Below are 22,728 nucleotides of genomic sequence, written 5' to 3' on the forward strand. Positions count from 1 at the left end.
ACTAGCGGAGAGCTGCTGAACAGGATTAAATTGCCTTTAACATGATTTACCTGAATTCTGCTAAGCATTACTCTCCTGGAAAACCATAATGGCATGGAGCACTCAGAAGTCTTGGAATTGTTTGTTCTTTCCCCCAAAGCCATACATTGTAACTGTAGCAGATCACGATGATTAAGAACAAATAGTAAGACTTTTTTAAAAGCCTCCCGTGTAACAGCAACGTGAACAGCTTGGGGGAAGGTTGAGCCACGTGACGTTGTAAAGGCTAAGATTCTAATGCCAGGATTAGCTGCTTATTTTTGGTAGTCTGCAGGCTTTGATGCCAAGCAGCAGTTGCTAGGCATAGGAGAGCTGCTACTCAGATTCCAGTAACCTCTGCCTCACCTTTGTTAATTTTAACTTGCTTGTCTGTCTAGAAACATTGGCACATTGGCATTTTCTATACGCCTACTGATATTTCAGATGGTGAATGGAGCCAGAATGGAAGAGGCGAGGCACTAGCAATATACCATTGCTATATACTGCGTTATTTTTCAGCATACAATGGCTTGAATCTTAACTTCTTGTTCCATCAGCCAGATTTTCTACCTCCCACATCTCTCTGCATGAATACCCCTCGCCAAAACCTATTCTGGGAGTTATGGGGTTCTTTTGAGCAGCATGGCATATGTTGCAGGGGGCCACAACACCAAAAGAAAACTGTCCAAAATTGGGGATCCCACCTCCTTGCATAAATAAAGGTGCCTTTCTTTTGTGCAATTGCACATTTGGTTCCAGGATATTATCTACCTATATGTTTGAAGGTGTACAGTAATTTTATTAGCAAAACCATGTGATTTACTAGTGGATATTCTAAATAGGAAACTAATAAGCCTTTATTTCTTCATTAGTGTTTAGTGTAACTTCCTTATTATCCTAGAATTGTTTTGGGGAAATGGTTACATATTAAGGTCATTAAAACATACAAATAGGGTGCTGCCAGGCAGGTGTTTGTTGGGGGTCTATGTTGGTCATGCGTGTGAGGTTTTTTCCTCTTTCAAGTCTTCTACGTTAGAATGTCGTAAGCATGAGGAGCGGAAGAAAGCAAAATCACATTTGATGCAGCTTTCCACCCTCTTCCTGAAAATTTCAGAGATCAGTTCAGTCCTGTGTAGTTTTAGTGTATATAGCGAACTATAGTTTTTCCATCTTGTATCTCTTCCACAAATTCTGTTAGTATACTACATGGATGAGAAAACCTGTGACCCTGCAGATGTTGTTTGACTGACTCCCATTAGCTCTAGCCATCAAATGGTAGGGGATGAGGGGAGCTGCTGTCTATCAAATCTGGGGGGCCACAGGTTGCCTGTGCCTGGTGTACTGCAATATAGACAGGCCTCTCATGAATTAAAAACCATGTATGTTTCAAATAATCTCATCTGTGTCAACACATTATGTTTAATTTCTTTGTGGTGTTTAATCTTGACCTGTTCTTATTTACGCTGTGTTCACTCACATGATGAAATTTTTTTCCTCCAGATCATTCCACCTCAAGTGGTACTTCGTCATTTAAGCCCAGCCGTTCACTGGTCTCGATTCCCACTGCCCATGTGATGCCGTCTAATACCAGCTCTTCACTATCCCAGCATAGGGAACCTCTGAAGTCTGACTGTTCAAAATGGAGTACAAGCTTTTTGAGGTCCGCCGCAAGCAGGCATCAGGGCATCCTGGACAGTTCTCTTGACATGAAGGACTTGAGGCCTGTAAGGAAATGGTCATCTTTGTCTAAACTCAGCGCACCCATTACCTGTAGCCAGGATGGGAATGTTTATTCAGCAGAGTGCAGAACAAGCATGGATAAATTGGGAAGAGACAGCACTGTGTCACCACAATTGAGAATAAATGGGACAAGCTGTTTGCACAACAGCATGGAATTACTCAAGATGGAGGACAGAGAAACTGGGAAAAAAAGAAATTCTACCTTGGACTGCAAATACAAATTTGAAAGTTGCAGCAAGGAAGACTTGGGTGTTCTTGATCCCTCAAACAGGAGACATGCCTTAGATATGACCTATAGTGCCTTACCTGAAAGCAAGCCTGTCACATCCAATTGCGAAGTGTTTCATCAAGGATATATAACTTTGGGACCGCAGGCTGTGAGCGGGGTTCCCATTCAACCCTCAGAGAGGACTCAGAGATGGCTTACAGAACAATTTCATACAAACCCTCCAGAGTCCAGGCCTTCTGAAGAGCCATACAGTTTATCTCCTTGGCAGTTACAGCAGCTTGAAGAACTTAGAACAGGAAGTGAACATCCTGTGCAGGTAAGAGCAGAAATCCAGTTTTTGCTGCCACCATGTGGATTGAAAGAGAAATGACATCAAATAACATATTAAATGACAGCAGTGGTCCTCTACATTCATATAGTGTAGCATGTGTCTGATGTCTTTGATAGTAAAGATTTTAATTGAAATGAACTGGGAATTTATGGGTGGGCAAGTCAATTAAGTATTAATATCACTCTATCTAGCTCTATACATCGACCACAATCACCTTTACATTTATGCCTACTTAGTTCATTAAAGTTAAAGAAATTGATCCATGCCTAACTCTGTGTTAAATTAGGGACCATTGACTTCAGGCTTTTTATGTCATTAGCATATTTAAGGTAAATAACTCAGTTTCTTCGGGTGATGTGTATTATCCCTGAGTTACCACAACTTGCTATCTCCAAAAACATATTTTGCTAAAATAAACTTGGAGAGAATACAATTAGGTTTTTTTCTGTTTCACCTGTTTGAGTATGTTATGAATACATTTTGAGCGACAGAGTAGTTTGCACTTAAAAATGGTAAAGTTTCGTATAAAAACATTTTTTCTTTTGATCGATGCTGCATCTCATAGAATATTGAATGTCTGGAATACCTGAGTCAGTGATTTATATAATGTAAGTTTTTGTTGATGCTGCGGAACCAAGGCTTCTTTTCCTTTTCTTTTTGCCTAGATGGTAGCAATTCATTAGAGTCAAATTTTGCTCTGAATTAGTTATAGATTTTCCGTTGTTGCAGAATTAAGCCCTACACATTTTTTTAGGTGACCGAGACACTTGCCCAGACCGTTCCATGTCCTCATCCATGTATGCAGCTCAGTCTGGAAGTTGTATGTCCTTCCCAGCTCTGTAGCCAGGTGTCACTTGTGTAACCAGCTCATTCATTATTACAGCTGAGCCCTGACCACAGCACATGGAAGATGGTACACTGATGCCAACTACTTCACAGTGCCTGCAACTCGAAAAGTGAGAACCATGTGTTTTGGTGGGAGTTCTGAATTGCCCTCCAAAAGTAAAAGGTGGTGGGGTTTTTTTGTTTTTGTTTTTGCAACTTAAAACTATTTTTTCAGGTATTTGTATATTGAGTTGCTCTGTTTTAGTTTCCTGGTTTTCTTAACTGCTGTTATCCAAAATAATCATAAACCAGTTCTATGGTTTGCTGTGATAGCAAATACCAACCTCAAGGTCAATGCAAAATAGAGCACTTCTGTGACACAGTAATAGTAGAGCATTCATTATTCACTGAGTGCTGATGCAAAGAAAAACTGGGAACTGGTCTTCATACTCTGTATGAGAGTAGCATCATGGGAAAAGAAAACATTGGCACCATTTCAACCCTGTAATGTGGTAAATAAAGGGCTGTGGAAGTGGTTCTGTTCACTATAGAACAGAGTTGGGAATGGTTTATGTAGCAGTTCAGATACGCATTTATGTAGCAGTTCAGAGCACTTAACTTAATGTTATATTCCCAATTCCTAGAATGACTGTAAAGTAGTCCATACTACTTCTTCATATAATTGCAAATGGACTGTTGAGGATGAGAGAACGATAACTTGCTAAGGCTACCTACTGCATTTATGATTGAGGTGGCATTTGAACCACGGACTTTTTGACTTAAACTCTTAGCCCCAAGGCTACACTTGGAGATTTATTGGGTATGTCTCAATTAGGTACAAAGGAAACAAAACCAACAAAGTACAATCTTTTTTCATTCTTTAGCAAAACTAAACTTTTGATACATATATCTGTATATTTAAATTAGTGAAATTCTTAACACTGGTAAGATACAATACTGTCAGTACATTCTGATATCTGTTGTATATATTACATATGTGAGTGTAGCTTTCCCACTAAATATGGACTTTTTATCAATCTTAGAGGACCTCAACAGTATGCAGAAAGTTGGAAAGACCTGTCCAGACTGCATATAAACTTTAATAACTGACTGATAAAGCAAAAGAGAGACATAAAATTGAGCAGTTAAATATTTTGGCTTGTGCCTTTGTAGGTAAGAGTTATATTGCAAACCAGATCTTGGGAACCAAAGTGGTAGAATTCTAAGAATGCTGAGGGTAAATTGAATTCTCAGGAAGGTGACAATAGAAGTTCAGTATGTTTTTTTAAAAAAGAATTAAACACATAAATAAAATGCTCTCAAGGTTAAGGGCAGGAGAGCGTTAGGGCTTTCAGTGTATATATGCAGAATTTCTATTCTACTGTTGCAGGATTGAATGGTCTTTCTGTTGGAAATATTCCCATGTTTGAAAACTTATGAGAATCTAAATAAAATGGTATTGCAACAGACGGTTCAATCTCTTTTGTTGTGATTGCCAATGTCTGATTTCTGAAATGTATACAGAAGTCTGTAGTTGTTTTCCAATATATATGTGGTATCACAGACATTTGAATACTGTAATCTGCAATTGCTGAGTTTCCATTGGCTATTCCATTTAATGTAGTAGTTCTTGCCAGCCATTCTGCTTCTGAAGGTGACTGTTTCCCTTTGATTGGGCATGCAGACAGGCAGACATATCTCAAAAAGGTGCCCAAAGACATATAAAGTTCTTATAGTAAATTCACTGAGACGTTCATTCTGTGAAACAGATCTGTAGGCAAAGCTAGTGTAGAAGAAATGTATGCATTCTGAATTTCATAAAGGTCTCTTTAAAAATTTGATTCCACATTACTGTATATTCACCACAATGAGCATCATAAGTAAAAGAATCATAGACGCATCTAAAAGTCATGTGTCATCTTAAAGACTCTTTGTTTTTTCTTGCCACAGATTGACATGGCTATCCCTCTGGAACTCTAGCCATATCGATCCACTGCTATAGTGTGTCCTTTAGAAATTCTGTGGCTTGAAAGACCAGTGGAGCTAGCTAGAGACTAAATGGGAGCGTATTGGTCTGCTAAAAATGTGACTAACACATTATAATGGAATAATACATTGGCCCATTTTCAGTGTTCAGAATAATTAACAGTGTACATCTATGCATTTTCACTAGTAAGTAAGTGCCACTGCATTTCATGGGTCTTATTCCTTAGTAAGTTTGGGTAGAGTAAGGCCTATCAAATACTGAAATACTCACTTCTGAATAAGCATGCAAACAATTCGGCTGTATTCCAACCCCTGCCACCTTACCTCCTCTAATTATTGTTTGCCCTCATCCCCAAATAAAAGTCACAGGAACTTCCATGTTTGCTTCAAATAAATGTGCTTTCATTATTTTCTTCCTTGTCATTAATTTTTTTTCTTTTCAGTATTTCAGGTTGTTGCGATGCACCTTTTGGGCTAAGTTTTTTCCTTTGTCCTACTTGTAGAGTCTGTAATCTCAGAAGTCCACAGTCTAACCATTCTTCGGTAGATACGTAAATATATAGTATTGATGATTTCTGCTGGCGATCATGTTGCAGTTATTCTATACTGTAAGGGGGTAGTTTTTGTGAAGTACAGTCTTGCTCTGTTCTGGTGCAAAAATAATGCACACCAGCAAATCCATGTTCTTAATTTGTCTGATAAAATCAACGCTCCCCCAATCAGTTTTTTAGGTTGTGGATTTTTCTGGGTTTTGTTTGTTTCAGTGTTTCTGTTCACAAAGTTTGAAGCTTCAAGTAACCATAGTGATTAATAGTAAACGTTCAAACAAAATGAAAAATTCACATGAGCTTAACAAGGATGTACATGAGAACAAGAACCAGGAAAATAAGTAGAAAATTCAGTAGGAGGTTGAGGCCTCTGTTTGCTGCAAGATCCATTGTAGGCATCTCTTGCACTTTTTATGTGTGCAACAGAATTTGTGATCACAGTTTTGAGTTTGTTCAGTTTCAGTGCCAGTGAATGAAGGTTGGCAGATGTATATCACATCTTCAGTTCTTGGCTTTTTCTGAGCTTTTGCTGTCCAGCACCTAAGAGAAAATGGCTGATGAGCAACAACTATAGAAACCAGTCCCACATACACACCACCCGCCCTCCAAAACACCCTTGAAAGGAGATGCAGAGAACTTTTTAATAAGTGGCATGGTTTGCACAAAATGACTTGACTAAGGGAGTTGTCTGTCTTATTGTGCCAAGTAGAAAAGTATTTTTTCCAAACAGCAGATGGCGTTTTGCAATAAAATGCACGTTTGCCTTTATAACTAGTCACATAGCACAACCCTGCCCTCCAAGTTGCTAATCATCTGGCTCTGTTCTTATTCTTAAATCATCTATTCACAAAGCACATTAGAATTTAATACTAATAAATCAATGAATCCTTATCTGCAGAAAGTCCTTATACCATGCACTGTGGGTGCTTCTACTGTTTGTAGTACATCTTAGTTACCATATTTTTCCATGTATAAGACGAGGGTTTTTTGCTAAAAAAAATTGGGGGTCATCTTGTACACGGAACATGGGCATCTGGGGGAACTTTTAAAATATTTAAGCATATGACCGGGATTTTGCTTTGAGCGGGCTGAGGGGGTCCCTCCTGCTGCCACCCCCCCTTCTCCCCCTCCGGGCTGCATGCTGGTGACTGGCTCGCCTCCTGAGGCCCCTGCTGGCTCAACCACCGGATCAAGAGCAGCTGCTGCCGCTGAGAGCTGCCTCAGCTACCTCTCCTTGCCCTTCTTTCCTTTTTTCCTTTTCCCCTCTCAAACTCCCACCCTGCCCCCAGCCTGCTTACCACCTTCCTCAGCTCAGTTTGCTTGATGGCATGGCCCAGCGCAGAGCGGCCGCTGCTTTCCCCCGGCTCTTCCTTGGCATCCTGCTTAGGAGCCTGCTTCCCCACAGCAGCAGCTGCCACGGAGGGGGGGGGAGCGCGTGGTGCCCCAGTCGCTGCCTTTGCTTCTGCACCACAGTGCACTGCATGCACCTCCATGCTGGAAACTGAGGGCGATCGCCTCAAAAAAGGTCAACAACTTGCCACTGCCAATCATCCAAATTTTCACTTCTATTTTATTTCATTTTCTTAATTTGGGGTTCAAAAAAATAGGGGGCATCTCATACATGGAAAAATATGGTATGTTATATGCAGCTTTCCACCTTGATGAGTGGGTCATTGGCGAGTGGGTAATTAAACTTGGGAAAGGATGACTGGATACTCTGCCACCATCTCTTAAGTTGGAGCTTTGAGGAGGCTTGGGTTATCTTCACAGCTGCACTGATCTGACTGTCTCCATTGCCTACTCCAAGATAGAGAAGTTGAGGTGGGTCATGTGAATGCATAGCGATTGAGCCACTTGGAGTCTTAGTCTCTCCTGGCTCCAGCAGGAAAGACTGGAGACAGTCTTGGTGGTGGTGGCCATACAAGGCTGTAGCTCTGGAAAAGATTGAGAGAGCTATTTTTGCAGCAGATAGCTGTAGTTCAAGGAACACCTTTCCTGCTCTCTGTCAAAATGATCCCAACCTTTCTCCCTGGCTGCAAGGGGGCAAAATTGGGGCTAGACTTTTGCTACTTTCTACAGCGACAAAAGTTTGGAATTGGAGAACACAGCAGTTCCCAACTTCCTGGAGAGGCTCAGTGGTAGATCAGGAATTAATGCTATAATCACACGTGGCTTCACCTGAACACGATGGGCCTTTTTTCTGAGGTAGCATTCATAGAATTGCTCTGAATGGGAGGGGCAAGGGCCCAGCCATACATTTTGACAGCTGCGAAGGCCAGCCAAAATTTTTGGTTATATGGATTTCTCAGCAATTATAGTCCCCTTTGGGGGAAAGCTATGACTGTTAAAAGTGGCATGATACTGTTTTAAATGTATAGTGCAGGTGGGCCTCACTTCGTTAAATTTATTCAAGTTGATCAAATTTATTTACCAGTTTTAAATTGAAATAAACAGAAATAAGCCAAAAATGTCTTGCCAATCCATTAACCTTTATTTTTTATCTTAAGAAGGAACCAAACCTAATGTGTGTGTTTTTCTCAACACGGGAAGATCAGTTCATGTGTAACATAATTAGATGAGTACATTCTCAATGTATGAAACAATTATAATAATTTAATGAGTCATTAGACATGGTTGCTTCTTACCAGTTCAGCTAAAATGATCACATGTACACTTCATAGAAATGATAAGTTTGATTTCAAAACATTGTGAACTCATTTTTAACCATTGGTGGGGTCAGTGCCTAGAAAAGCTTTGACCATGGTTAAGGTTCCTGGGGAGTATTAAATCCTCTAGTTCTTCCATTCACAATTATTAACCAAGGTAAGAAATTGAAAGCATATATGCCCAATCCATGAGTAAACTCAACTCTATACCTCCCCATCCCCCCCCCCCAATATATAATATATAGACATCCATAGTAAGATGCTTTGGCTTTTTTGTACATTGAAGCAAATATTCAGATCTCTGAATGCCATTTTAAGGAGTGAAATTAAAAACAAACCCACAACCAAAGGACAAACTGCTTATATCAATACTTTTTTTTTTTTACTGTATGGAAGCATTTATTCTGTTTTAAATATTACTGAGCATTGCCAAAATACAAAGCATTGACCTTGCACTTTCCCCATACTTAGTGCTAGATTCAACTGATCTGGCACGCTAGAGGAAACCAGTGCTAGCACAACGGCTCCCCACCCCCATCCCCACTACACCCCCTGTGCCTCCCCATAATCCGCTCTAGAGAACCCTCAGAACAGTGTGCAGAGAAGGGGAAGGGAGATCATTCTGTCAGGCAAGAGGAAATGCTTGCACTGATGGAACAATCTCCTTAGTGCTGCATTGAATCCCAACTTTTACATTTGAGAAAAGTATTGATATCAGTTTTACTTCATTACTTGGGTTTTTGTGCACAAAACTCTTACTTGTCATACTCTATCTACATCCAGTGTCTTCCACCACTTTCAAATTACCTTACTTGAACACACAAGCGAGGATATGCAGTATTTGCAAATATATCTAATGCCTGAAGGTTTATTTACATCTGGCCACAGTTTGGGTCTCAGTGCTTCTTTCAGGCTGTTCTAGACAAATGCCATTGCTGAAATGTGCAATATGTATGTCAGGTGGAAAATTAACTTCATTTAACTATGGGTTGATTGAATACGTTTATTTTTCAGACCGGAAAGTCTGTGACCATGTAATGGTTTAACATTAATTTCAAGGTTTCAGTCATAAACATGCTAAAGCAAGCTTAATAATAGTTTGAGTAAACAATCAAAGTACTCAAGATTTGAAAGTAGGCTGTGCAGAATATTTTCTAAACTATATAATGATCTAAGTGTACCTGTTAACAGTTCATTTAGCCTCCATCTCTACCTACCCATTCAAATGTGAACCCATTTCAGAGCCATAGTTAAAACTTATTGATGGTCATATGTAAAACTTGCTATTGGACATTTTATAGCTTTTTTTACTAACACATCGATTCAGTAAAAAAAGTCTGTAACATACACTTAACAATACGTTTCAAATCACTGTTCAGTACAGGAGCTTTTAACATGGTTGCAGTGGCTAATAAGTGAATAGTGCAGCCGGTTAGAAATTGTTTAGTCCGAATGCTGGACTTTCTTGCAAGGATTTCCTTGTGCTGGAAATTTCCTCTTTGGTTCTTTTCTCTCTCTGGCTGCTTTCCCCATTTGCACAGCGCAGTGAAGATCAATCAAAGAAGCCAGACTTCAAAGAAGCATCACAATGATGCAGATAAGCAAGAGGCATATTAAGATAAGACAAAAATTCACAAAGAGCTCTTGAAGCCTTTGGCGTGTTTGTGGGTTCACCTCAATAGTTGAGGCTCTCCTCATGGCAGACCGGGTTATGTACTGGACCTTCTCCATGGCAGCAGGAAAGCGCAAATTTTAAGGAAGTGGGTGCAGATTTTTAAGAAGCAGTGGTTTTCAAGGGCAGTGCAAAGTGCTTAATATCTTCTTGTTTGCTTTGTTTTAAGAGTCTTTGTGGAGCTGGGGAAAGCAGGAAAGTGAAGTGTTAGAAATACAACAAACAGTGCATTGACCAGGGCAAGTGCAGATTATTTCCAAGAAAACCAAATGTTTGAAACAAGCATGTGAGATTTCTTTACTGTGTGAGACACTTATACATAAAAAACAAATCTTAACAATAAGACCAGACCTGCCTTTCAATAATACCACACACACTAAACTTGTTCTCAAGACCACTGTGTATGATATGGAAAAGAGCTGTTTGCAGCAGGTTTACCATAACACATTTGAAGGAGAGAGTCATGTGTTTAATATGTGGCTGGAATACACCTCCTGGGTACACATGTTTGCAATTCATCATAGAGAGTATCAGTGGACATGCTGCAAACACGTCCATGTCTTGTAAAGCAATCCTGAGAGATGTGGTTCATTTCCCATACCAGGTGTGACTTGTGACCCATTAAGCTGAATGTAGCCCACCAGCCATGTATGGTGGTTCGCAAAGGGCTTGTTAAGCCTTCTGTTTTTAATGCCTGCCCAAGACTGCAAAAACAGTGAAGCTGTCAAGCTCTTGGCAGTCCAAAATGCATAGTTGGTGGGCTCTGTTCAGCTTAGATCACATTTGCAAAGGAATGTTTTATATAAATACACTCTACAACTCGGCTTGACTTTCCATTACTTTTTAGCTCTGTTTGATTCTGTATAAATGAAGGGCAATAGACCATTAGCCATTAAAATATTTGGCTGACACCATGTTCAGTTCTTTTTTTCTTTTCTTTTTGTTTTTCCGGTTTACATTTGACAAGGGTAGATACTCTAAAACACACACAGAGAGAGAGAGAGAGAGAGAGAGAGAGAGAGAGAGAGAGAGGCAGGCAGGCAGGCAGGCAGGCACAAGACAACTCAAGGGACCTTGTAAAAATGGTGTTCCTTCTTCTAGCCAAATATGGACTCAGTTATGCTAAAGTGTTTATTCTACTCTAAGGAAGCCGTAGTGAATTAAATACTAACAGATTTGTATTAAACACCTTTGTTAAATATGGCGTGACACTTCACAGACATGTCACATAGCTAGCTGATGGAAATAGTTATCACTCGCTTGTTACTGAATAAAAAGCACAGATGCCCTCTTCCTGCATGTAATATTTTAAGATGAAATTATTTGATGGAAAAACTCCGCTCTCTGGGAAGGTCAGCAACATACTTCTTGATAGAACAGTATTTTTGGCAAGCTAGGCTGTGGCTTTTTCTGTAGTTAAGAACTTGCATTTGTCAACATGAGGCTTTTCAAAGAGTTAAGACTTGATGATTAATCATAACATATAAGCAAACAGCTGTGATATCATTTCACTGCAATACATATAGCTAGATGAATACTGTTGCCTGTCATTATTGCTCTGAAATTGGAGAAGACATTGGAAGGATATCAGTGTTCCGTTTATTGTTTTTGTTTTGTATCTCTGTACTAGACCTTAAAATACATTTGAAGGAAACAAGAATCACATCCCAAGCCTCTGTTCATTTAAATCCCACTTTGTTCTTTGGGGTAGTCTGGTCTATTTTCTCCTGTCTTGTTCGGAAAACTGAGAGTTCTTAAAATTGAATCCCTCAATTCCATTTAACTTAAAGTTTTGCTGATGTCAATTCAGACATCAAGTAGTTAGTACACAAAAAGTGGAGGATTCAGAATAAAAATGGGTTCTTTGATTACAGATGAGTGTCCACTAGATAGAAAAGAGGAAGAGGAGCAGTAGCAGTTGTTCTTTCATTGTTTTCTAAAAAATTTTTTAAAAAGAAAATGGCAAGTGCTGCTTCGTTATTCCACCAGAGGTCATCAGTTTACTGCTGATTTCCCCTTCTTGAAAGTTAATTCAGGAGAGACAGCTTATAAATGAGGGGGAGACCATTAATATCACAACATTTTTGAGGAATAAGTCTGTTCTGCTGGGAGACAGTTCTATTGTCCCTCTCCCAAAATTGTTTTGATACTGTTAGTGGCAGCAGTTAATCAGTTATTTCTGTGCAAGTGAAGAGATTTACTTTATCCCACTTAAATCAGTCTTGGGATTCATTTAAGAGGCTAGGGGCAGATCTGCATCATATAATCTTATCATGAGCAGTGTCAGCCATCAGGTATAACAAGAAAAGAAAGATAAATAGAAGTGGTATATATGTATTTTTTGTGTGTGTGGGGGGGAGACTGGGGGCTGGCGAGAAAGGGCGGGAAACAACAGTATGGAAAAAGGAGGAATAGTGGTGCCCAAGAAGCTATGTGAAAGAAGCAATGAGCACATATATATTGGCTAATTAAGCAATCTGTGGTCTTTTAAACTGTTTGGGGGTTATTATTTTTGTTTGTTACTATGGTATGCATTTTTGTGTTTTTATATTGTAAACCACCAGGTTTACATGCAGGCCAGTATAGAAATTGAATAAAGTATAATAAATAATAATAGAATTGGTTCAAGATTCTAGGGAAAAGGTGAGATGAGGCAATAAGAGAAACAGAAATGGGATTATAGAATGTTAAGAAAAAAGGTTAGGAGAAAGTTCATATTTTCAGTCACAGAGAAAAGGCTCACTTTCATAAGAGTGACAAAAGCTGTTTCAAAGAGAAAAACCTAAGAGTGAATTGATCTCTTCTGACATATTAAAAGTAATAAATAAATAAATGTTTAGCTAGCCTGCAAGGAAAATGAAGCAGAAAAGAACTTTCGGGGCATCTAAAGCGTGTTTTGAGATTTTCCTCCTTCCAGTATAAGTTCCTTTTTTAAAAAAATAAATGAATGAAAAATCACAAAGCAAACACCCCCCTTTTTTAAAAAATAACATTAAAAATAAAACTTTTTCTTAGTTTTACTATGCCCCTTTCCCCACTTGAGAACATACAGTGAAATGGATCAAGTTTTGCTGTTTAAGTCAGTGAAGGAAGTTATCCTAACATGCTGTATGTAGAATTGCTCTGAGAGTCTTCCGAAAGCTAGTGTTTGTGTCTGTGATATTGTAACAGAATTGGCTGTTATTCTGTGTTGCTGCGTTGTGTGTGTGTATAAAGGCCTCTTGTGGACAAAAATAAAAATGCAACTGATTGCTTTGAAAAATGTCTATAATAGAAATTAGGTAGTATTAAAAAAACTACAAAATCAGGTACTTTGAAAATGGGGAGTTCTGTTTCTACTGGTGTATAAGTGTTTTCACTAATATATATTTCTGTTACAATGTTAAAAAGGAATTCTGAGTATGCAAAACTTAATCAAATAGTAACAGCTTTCTAGTGAAAATACAACTTCCCTCTAGCAACAAGTTTAAGCCTTTATTGATCAATAACAACACCTTTAATTTTTGCTGGCACCTTTACATGGGAAACACAGCAGAACATATTTCCAAGTAAACGTTCATGGGACTGCATTTTGAATTAAAACTGTGATTAGTGGATGGGGAGAAAAAATGATACAGTAAATCTTTCCTTCAGCTCTATAAATAGTTCTCTCCTCTCTCAAACGGTAAAATGATTTTATTTGATTCTTTTTCTGTTTTGGTATATGTGCTCATGATTACAATTGTGAGTTGGATCCAGATTTAGTCTTACTGAGAGCTGACCCATTGAAATGACGAGTAACTTAAGCCCCATTGAATTCACTGTGTCTGTTCTTAGCAAGACAGTGGGTTGGATCCAGCTAAGTCATACTTGGAGTAGACTCACTGAAATGAACGGAGGTGACTAACTTAAGACCATTGATTTCAGTGGGCCTATTCTGAGTGTCTTTAATAAAATACTTCAGTGGTTGAAAACATTACATGTTACTTGTAAATTAACACTGTAGGTAGGCTGCTTGAAATAAACACCTAGTTAATGACAGTGGCTACAACCATGCACAAGATTAGGCTTCTTAAATCCCAGTGTTTTTAAGTGACCTTAACTGTGTAGGATTGTAGCCACTGGCTAGGTTCCAAGAAATAAGGCTACTAAATCTGTGCCCAACATGTCACTGGGCTTTTGGTGAGTTTTTTAAATAGCAACACTTCTCCATGCCACATTACAAACCATTTTAAAACACCAAGGACTTTAAAAATCAGTTTGTGATATGGCATGGGGTGTCATGTAATTCTCACTGGCTATGCAGAAACCCTTGGGCTTTCTTAAATAAATACTCTGGTTGCAGGGAATATTAGTATTAGATGTGGCTTGCTTGGCTGTAGTAAAAAAATACATGTACAAGTATACCTGTTCGTACCAAAACTGCTTAACTGCTAATCTGCAATGTAAACACTACAAAAATAAGATACTTTTACAAAAATAATAATAAGAATATAGTAACATTTTCAATAGAAAATTGAGAGTCTAGAAGGGAGGGGGGAATAACAAAATTTCTGACACTGTGACAGCAGGATCCTTTGCTGTCCACAAAGCACTGAAATATAGCTTGATTCTGTCTGAATTCTTTTACAGCGTTTCTTCCCAAATCATACGCCCCGCCCCCTCTATGTACAAATGCTTTTGCTGTACCTGCATTTATTATCAAACAACCCTAAAAAGATGCAGAAGGTAACCAGTGTTGGAGTTCTGCATCAAGATAATGTTTCTCAACAAAGGCTGCAGACCTCTCTCTTCAAGTAGGATAGCTAATTTAGAAACCCACAATCCCTTATACATTTTTATTTTTATTTTAAAAAACATATTCCCTTACCTCAATAGCCAGTGATTTTTCGAAATATGTGATGGTATGCTCTGGGAAACTACAAGGCTTCTCCGTCACTGAGTTTGTGGGAACAACTGAAGTTGGTGGAGGGAAAAAATAACAAAAGTTTCATAGGCAGGGCTCATGATGTCATCCAGGAATTTAACTCTAGTGATTGGTTATAGAAGAGGCTTTATAAGAACAGGGACATTGCACAGCTTACATCATTTAAAGCAGTGATATTTCGTTCTTGAGCTATAGGAAAGAGGAGTGAGTTAGAAAGGACTCTATATGTTTACAAATGTTATTGACATGTGAATTCAGTCAATAACAAGTGTACAGTGAGTACACATCACTTTCCAATGACAAAATCTCTCACTGTTTCCCAACTGGACTTACTGTTTTCAGTAAAGCTGTGTACAAAAACGAAAAACTGAAACACATTATTTTTATTGTGCACATGCTAATGAATATTAAGGACCAGTTTTTCCAGTGATCAGGACTCTAGTAATGCTTACTGTGGATTTGATCTAAGCATATCTCTCTCATGCCACACACTGCTTTTGAAATTATGAGTTTCAAAACAGTTTGCAGTATTAAGTGGCATCTGCTGTTCGGGGAACGGAAGGAATCAAAATGATCTCTTGTGGTGTTCCTGGAGTAGGTCTCCGGATTGTGCCAGAAAGTACGGTAAATATGGTAGCCTATTGGTTCTGCACATGACTTTGAAAGAGCTCAAGAAACTTCACAATGTTATGGTAAATTTATCACACTGTTGGCAAATAGTTTCCATATTTTTTCATAACAAAATATGAAATCACTTCCTAATGCAAGTGACTTCCACCCCTTACATACCATGATGTTTGTACTGTATCAAATTAGCAATTTTAGGAGTGATGCAATTAGCACTCCTTTTATCAGCTGTGTAGTGCTTCATTATTGTTGGGGTGATAGATCTCAGAAGCTTTCAAGAAAAATACATTTTTAGTTTGAAAAAAAATAACTTTTTGTCAATTGGAAAAAAGGTACCATCTTGTTTTACCAGAAATGGGTTCACTTACATATGGATAGAATACAGGCTATTGAAAGTTGAATCTTGAGTTTCATTTAACACACTTGTTAAATGTGAAATTTTGATGATTAAACATACGTAGTTTATAGCGTAGAAATGAGTTTAGAAAATATGCTTTATGACTGTTGTATTATGACGGTTCTAATATTTATGGACCATTCTTCCACAATTACTAGAAGAAATTGTATTTAAAAAAATCATTTCAGTGCAGAAAATAATATTGTGAACCTAGGAAATCCCTTCTCAAATATCAGCAGTGTTCGAAACCCCCATTGTTTTAGTCGCACTTTGTGAGAGGGAATTTCATTCGTGCAATCAGTTTTTGACCTCTGGGTGCAGTACTGTGCCTAAGATTTCAGATTAAAACTGCAGCGTAGAAGGAAAGGAGGGCCCTTTTTCTGCCTCCCCACTTCCAGCTACTCTCTGAAGACTGGAGAAGAGACCTTAAGAATATTAGGGGGGTGGGCAGAGGAAGGACTAGACCATGTAAAAAATGAACATAATATTTTAGCTGCAGTTCATTCATTTTCAGCTTTGTATTCTTGTTATTTAAAAAGCATGCCTAGACATTCCTTTGTTGTACCCATAACCTAGGTTTAATGTGCCATACAGCTCCTAGCTTTCATATCCTTTCACAGCCCTTTTCATGTTCCTCCTTTCTCAGTTTGTGTCTCTTCGATGTCCCCTTTCCTCAGACCCTTGTTTTATCACCTACTGTTGCCCTGCTTCTTTGATTATGAGCTAACTTGCCCTCCTTCCTTACTGTTTCCTGTGGCTTCTTTGCCCTCTGCTTCCTTATCTCCTGGGCTTGAAAAAAATGTTTTGTTTCCTGTAGAATTGGAATGTTTATGAACATTCCTTGACATCACACCTGCATATCCAATCTTTGTCAGAAGCTTTGTCACCAGCTTATCTAATTTTATAGATTATCTAGACACAATTTCTTAAGTGCCATGCAAATAAATTGATCCATCCATCCCTGTATTTGATACTTGTAAGTTTTATATATCTTTGTGAATATGCTCACATGTCTTCTGAAGAGAGGGGAAACAGTTTGAAGCACCTTCTGGACATATGTCAGTCATGCAGAGATAAAATAATACACCTTATTTAATTTCTAGGTTACATGAGAGGGACCTGAAAATAATTGATGTCTTGGAATACTGGCACATATAAAAAGCAAAGCATGTATTTAAGCTTTGGGTTGACTTTCATTTTCTTCAGGGGACAAAAATGTGCAGCTGCTGCTTACATGGCCTTAAATGGAAATGATCTGGGTTTTCTCCAGAGGGATTAGGAACCTACGACCAGAGCATGTTTCTCTTTACTTGTTTATAGAGATGTGGTAAAAAAATATATATTTGGGGGTCACATCTAAGAAGAGAAACATTTTATACTTTGTTGTAGCAACATATTTGCTTTTTAAAAAATGTATACCTTGGAAATAGTTCTGACATCTTATATACTTATTTCTAAGTATATCTTTTATTTGTACTGTAAAAAGATATTCATCTGTATGAAGTGCTTAACAGCCTGATCTTACAAGCACCGTAACCTCCTAATACCTGTTTAGGGCAGAGTTCTTTGGTTTCCCCCCTCCTGATTCATGAGCAACCATGGCTATGACAGTGCACTAGCATGGTGCAGTTGGTTTGCCACTGCGTGCCTAAGAGCTGTCTTTCTAACCAGGCTGCCAAAAACATTTTAAGCCATGGTTGAGGCATAATGCTGCTGCAAACCTATGTGCTTGTGGAAGGGGTCATATATCATTAAGCAGAGCAGAAGCTTTGAATGGAGAGTGTCCCAGTTTAAATTGCTGGCATCTCCAGTTAAAGAATCTCTAGTAATGTGTCTTCTTTCTGAGAGAATACAGACAGTGCTGAGATACAATGACCAATGGACTGAACCCAGTCTTGTATTTAATCACTAGCCTGGTAGCCTTGGGCAAGAAAGGATTGCTAGCAGGCATGCCAATGGAATTCCACACAGGAAGTGGGTGGACAAGCAGAGTAGGGATGGAGCTTTCCATTCCTCTTCTGCCAGTCCCCAGCAGGCTTGTGTTAAGTTATGTTGTTTTTGTACTGTAAACTTTTGTGGAATTACAAGGCTGGGCTGAACCAACATGAGACAGTTTAATATATTCATAAATGCATTTTTTGTGGGATTACATCCCATATACAGCACAGTAAGGAGGACATGGCCTACATGCCTGTAATGAAGAAAACATTCAAGTCATACCATGGAAATGGCTAATGTCATTATGCACACAAACTAAATATCAGACCTAAAGCTCTATATTGTTGTGATATTCTGTAGAACCATTCTTCAGAAGAGATAAGCAATTATAAAGCCAGTTTGCTTTTTGGGAGGGATTGTTTTATTTTGTTTGATTATTTTGTTTGATTTTGAGGCATTTTTTTTAGACTTGCCCTCTTGTTGGGACCCATGTCTTATTTGAAGTTGTTTTTCTTATTAAAAACAATTTATTGCTTTAGAAAAAGGAAACTATTCACTGGGAACAAAACCAGAAAGTTTGCTTAACTAATAACAAATAAGACCAAATTTAGAATGTTAACATAGAGCATGAGAATGCTATTAATTCAGTTCTGAGACTTCCTTCTCTTCTGCACCCTGGATTGGTCTCAAGGGAGTTGAACGATGATGTAGTGGACACCACATTTCTTACCTCTGCACAAAACAAAAAAAGATTTGCAGAGTTGGGAATAGACACTAAAGACTGGTTGCAATGGCAGTACTTTTTTCAACCATAATGATATTGGGAATTGCTGCTGATTGTACCCTGTTCTTTGTCTGCATGAATGAACTTGAGGGTGTTCAGAGCTGAAATGTATTCTGGAAGTGGTCCTAAGAATTTGTAAACACTAGTACAGTACTGGCATTTAATAAGTCAAAATGAAAACAAGTATTGTATTGTTCCTATGAATGGAAATTAGTTTTAATATCATATAGAAAACCCTAAAATATTTTAAGCCCTCAGAATCACCATCAATCTCTCCCCCCCCCCCCCAGCCCTTCCTCTTGGAATAGTAGATCCTTTACAACAGCAGAGAATATCTGGGTTGTCATTAACATTAATGATCAGCGTTTATATTTCCCCGCCCCCCATGGTCATGCACTGTAAGGCCTATAGTCATGAACATGTCAATCAGGCTTTAATGTTAAGGGCAAGAAACCACTTCTTTGGCATTTTGACCTGTTTGGAAGGTTTATAGAAACAAAGCTAAAAACTAGGTTGCTAGGTTGGACCATGCAGTGTGAATTCATAATAATTTTTCCCACCATGTAACATGTTACTTTAGAAAACATTACTTATTTGGCATAAACAGCAGCAGCAGCTCTTGTGTTAAGAGTCTTGTAACTTCGGAGCTGTACTGAGTGTTTTTCTGATAAACTGTTCCAAGAAGCACCAAGATTAGCTGTGTTCTTTGACATGTTATGAGTGCTGGATGAACGCAGAGGGAAAGGCATATGAAGGAGAGATAAAAGGCTGAAATGCCAGTTGAGGTACTGTTCCAGTAAGCAAGAATTCTGGTACTGGATTATCTCTACTTTAGCAGCAATTACAGACTAGAGGCCAAAGATTACATTTGTCATTCAAGCTGTTAAGATTTTCAGCGGTGGTTTACATTTTCAGTGGTTTACATTTTTACAGGGAGAGCATTCTGGCTCTGTACAAAGTATAATGAAGTAGAATTTACTGTAACTATCTAGAAAAGTGCCTTTCAAGGTTTAAGCAGCAATGGTCTGAATCTCCCCATTAAAGACTATTCAGTATGTACAGTTCACTGTTTCCCACTGGTCTGCCTAGTCTTGGGTCAGGAGAAAGAGGGAAATTAATGAAAGCCTATGACTACAAAAATAGTTGTTTTTTAAAATAGTTGTTTTTAAAACAGGTTGTTTTTAAAACTTAAAATGTGTGTTTTAATTTGACTGTGGTAAATTTGACTGTGGTAAAAGAAGAGACGAGTGCCCACAATTTGCCTCTTGGTTCATTCAAAGTATAGATCTCAATCTCTCACCTCCCTTTTTCTTTTGAAAAGAAAGGTTTGTGGCTATGTTGGTAGTTTGAATCTTAGAACATAAGAAGAGCCTGCTGGTTCTGGCCAAAGGCTTATCTGGTCCAGGATCCTGTACTCACTGTAGCCAACCAGTTAACTGTGGGAAGCCCATAAGCATGAACTGAGCACAAGAGCACTCTCCCCTCTTTGATTTCCAGCAACTAGTATTGAGAAGCATTACTTCCTCCAACTCTGGAGGCAGAGCATGGCCATCATAGCTAGTAGCCATTGGTAGCGCTCGTCTCCATGAAATTTTGCTAGAAAAGACCTCCTTCACAAAGGATTTCCTTGGTTTAGGAGATTAGGGAATGAGTTTGAATGTTTTGCTTACAGCCAAGGCCATCACAATGTGGGCATATGTCATACTTTATTGTGGATTTGGAGGACAGATTTTTTGATGGTGGTTGTATATTAATTTCTAGTGCCTCATTTAATGCATATAAATAAATGTGTAGACCCCATAAAAGGGCTGTTAAGTATCTGCAACCAAGAGGAACAAAGTCCACCAATCATGCATGGTATTCTACCTTAATCTTGGCAAACTTACTTTTGTTGATGCCACAAAAAGGATGGTTCCAAGGATGTTTAGCTTTGTGGATCATGTTGTATTGGTCTGCCCCATGTGGTGAGGTATGTTTAGTCTGAGACAGCTATGGAATCCCAAACTGGCTCTGAATGAATCTTGTGATAGATCCATTATTATTATTTTGGTTAATGACCATGAGTAGTTCATAGGCCACCATCAAACGAGAGAGTTTTACACAGAGAAGCAGTATGTCTACGATGCTAGCTACAGAGATGGAAATAACAGTTAAGAAGTTAAGAGTCACGAAACACTTGTTTACCAAGCAGGTGGTAGGAATTCTGTGCTCAAAGTCCTGTTCATTAGAGTTAAATAAACCCTGTGGTAATTTTCCCATCTCCTTTTAAATGCTGGGTAGAATGCAGGCCAAAGTACACAAACTATAAGCTTCACTTACTATAGTAAAAGATCTACTTGCTTAAGTTTCTTCCATTGAAAGCAATGAAATTTCATAACTCAATTAAGAGTTTGGTTTTGGCTGGATTATGCAAATAATAGTCCCACAATGTTTTGTGGGAATTACATCCTGATCGTTTACATGGGTATACTAATGCTTGCTAGCAAATAAGTATGCATTAGATTGCATTCTTTATCAAACATACCTTTCTGCCATTCAGTAACCAGCAAAATGCTAAATAAAATAAAAATCTGACAATGCAATCCTATTGCATGTTTACTGAGAAGTAAGTCCCATTGTGTTTAATGAGATTTAATTGTCAGGTTAATGTGCATAGAATTGCACTGTGAGTGAGTGTTTATTTTAGGCTCCCAGTTTTTTGGAGAATCTTCCTAATTTCTCTCTAAAATAACATAGATTCCTCCCTGCTTCTCTTATGACTTGGAGTAAATAAGTGATGCATATTCCAATAAATTCTGTTTTGAGTGAAAACTATGTTGAGTAAAGTACATAATATATTCCTCCACATTTACTATAAATACCCATGCAAAGGAATTCTGGTGTTTGTGTCTTACGCAGAATTCCTTCATGTTGGCACATCCCAGATGTCTCAGATATAAATAGTAATAAATAAATGCACACTGGAGAATCAAGTCCAGTTTTTGGAAACATCAGAATTAACTGCTGATGCAGTTGTTATAAATGGATCCGGACAGGATTCTCGGAGGCACTATGGTAAGACAGGTTTAGCAATGTGTGCTAATTTGCTTCCCGTGTCATCTTTTGAGCTTCTTTGTGGCCACAAGTAGACAGTTTAATGATCTTGTTCTCTGAGAGTGAACAAAATATATTCTTTTCCTTCTCCTCCTCATTTTTGTTGCATGTTAAAAGCCTTTAGTATGCATGATTATAAGAAAAATCTATATAAACCAGGGATGGCCAACCCAACGCCCTCCAACAAATCACATCATACTTAACACAGGCCTGCTGGGGCTGGTGGAGTTGGAGTCTAGCAACACCTGGAAGTCACAGTTCACCACCACTGATCTAGACCATAACTGCTTCTCACACATTTAAATGAGGAGTGCACTTTAATGAGTTCCCATCCATGTCTACAAACATGCACCCATGTAAAATGAGAGACTCTACAGGCATCCAGTTTTTAAAAACCTGTGGATGACACAGCCACTTTGGCCATTTAAGGGTCTTTGAACTAGTTACATGTTTTCTCATGCTAACCGTTATATTTTCATGGATTTTCATTCATGAGCACAACTTCTACTCACGCAAGGCAGCCTTCGAATTCCTGTAAAGATGGTAGACACAGGTTTTCCTCAGATGGCCTTTATCAAGCTGCTGACTTTTAAAAGTCAAGTGTCCTATCAAGCACCCTTCATGGTGTCAAGTGGTAGAGGTTAGTTTTTTTGGAACAGAGCCAAATCGTTAAGCCCTTTCACTTATTCCCCACAATAAATTACTTGACAATTTTTCCGTTTTCTTCATGGCCTTCTTGCAATTACAACGGTTACAGAGCCTAAGAAGTTGATTGCTTTTCCGGACGGTAATAGTCACATTGGTAGCAGGTGGGTCCTCCTTCCCCTTGTGCATTTGCTCCTTACCAGTCCTGCTGCGTTCTTGAAGGAACACTTCATCTGATTGTCATAGTGCTCCACATGCCTAATCTGTAATCAAGACCGCATTATGTTTTCCTGTCTATCCAAGAAAATGCTACATTTTATTTG

At 38.6% G+C, this 22,728-nt stretch overlaps 2 protein-coding genes across 6 annotated transcripts in view; one reads left to right on the forward strand and one right to left on the reverse strand.

Annotated features, from left to right (window-relative positions):
- The window catches only part of PLN (phospholamban), a 32,175-nt gene extending 17,152 nt beyond the window's left edge, over positions 1 to 15,023 (reverse strand). The window contains exons 1-3 of one of the 3 annotated variants that reach the window (XR_013392268.1): positions 14,865 to 15,021; positions 2,065 to 6,217; positions 1,432 to 1,740 (exon numbers count right to left, since the gene is read on the reverse strand). Coding sequence is in view for 1 of the 3 variants with exons in the window: in XM_028723278.2 (XP_028579111.1) it covers positions 9,916 to 10,074 (159 nt within the window). In the remaining 2 variants the exon portion in view is untranslated. Of the gene's footprint in view, positions 1 to 1,431; positions 1,741 to 2,064; positions 6,218 to 8,145; positions 10,198 to 14,864 lie in introns of those variants that run through there. The other 2 variants (XR_013392269.1, XM_028723278.2) reach the window with 2 other exon arrangements.
- CEP85L (centrosomal protein 85L) overlaps positions 1 to 22,728 on the forward strand; it is a 97,499-nt gene that overhangs the window by 39,354 nt on the left and 35,417 nt on the right. For all 3 annotated transcript variants that reach the window (XM_028723272.2, XM_028723273.2, XM_077926056.1), the window contains one exon: positions 1,519 to 2,303. In XM_028723272.2, coding sequence (XP_028579105.2) covers positions 1,519 to 2,303 — 785 coding nt within the window. The remainder of the gene's footprint in view (positions 1 to 1,518; positions 2,304 to 22,728) is intronic.

The sequence above is a fragment of the Podarcis muralis genome, chromosome 3 (assembly GCF_964188315.1).
Source record: "Podarcis muralis chromosome 3, rPodMur119.hap1.1, whole genome shotgun sequence".
NCBI lineage: Eukaryota > Metazoa > Chordata > Lepidosauria > Squamata > Lacertidae > Podarcis > Podarcis muralis.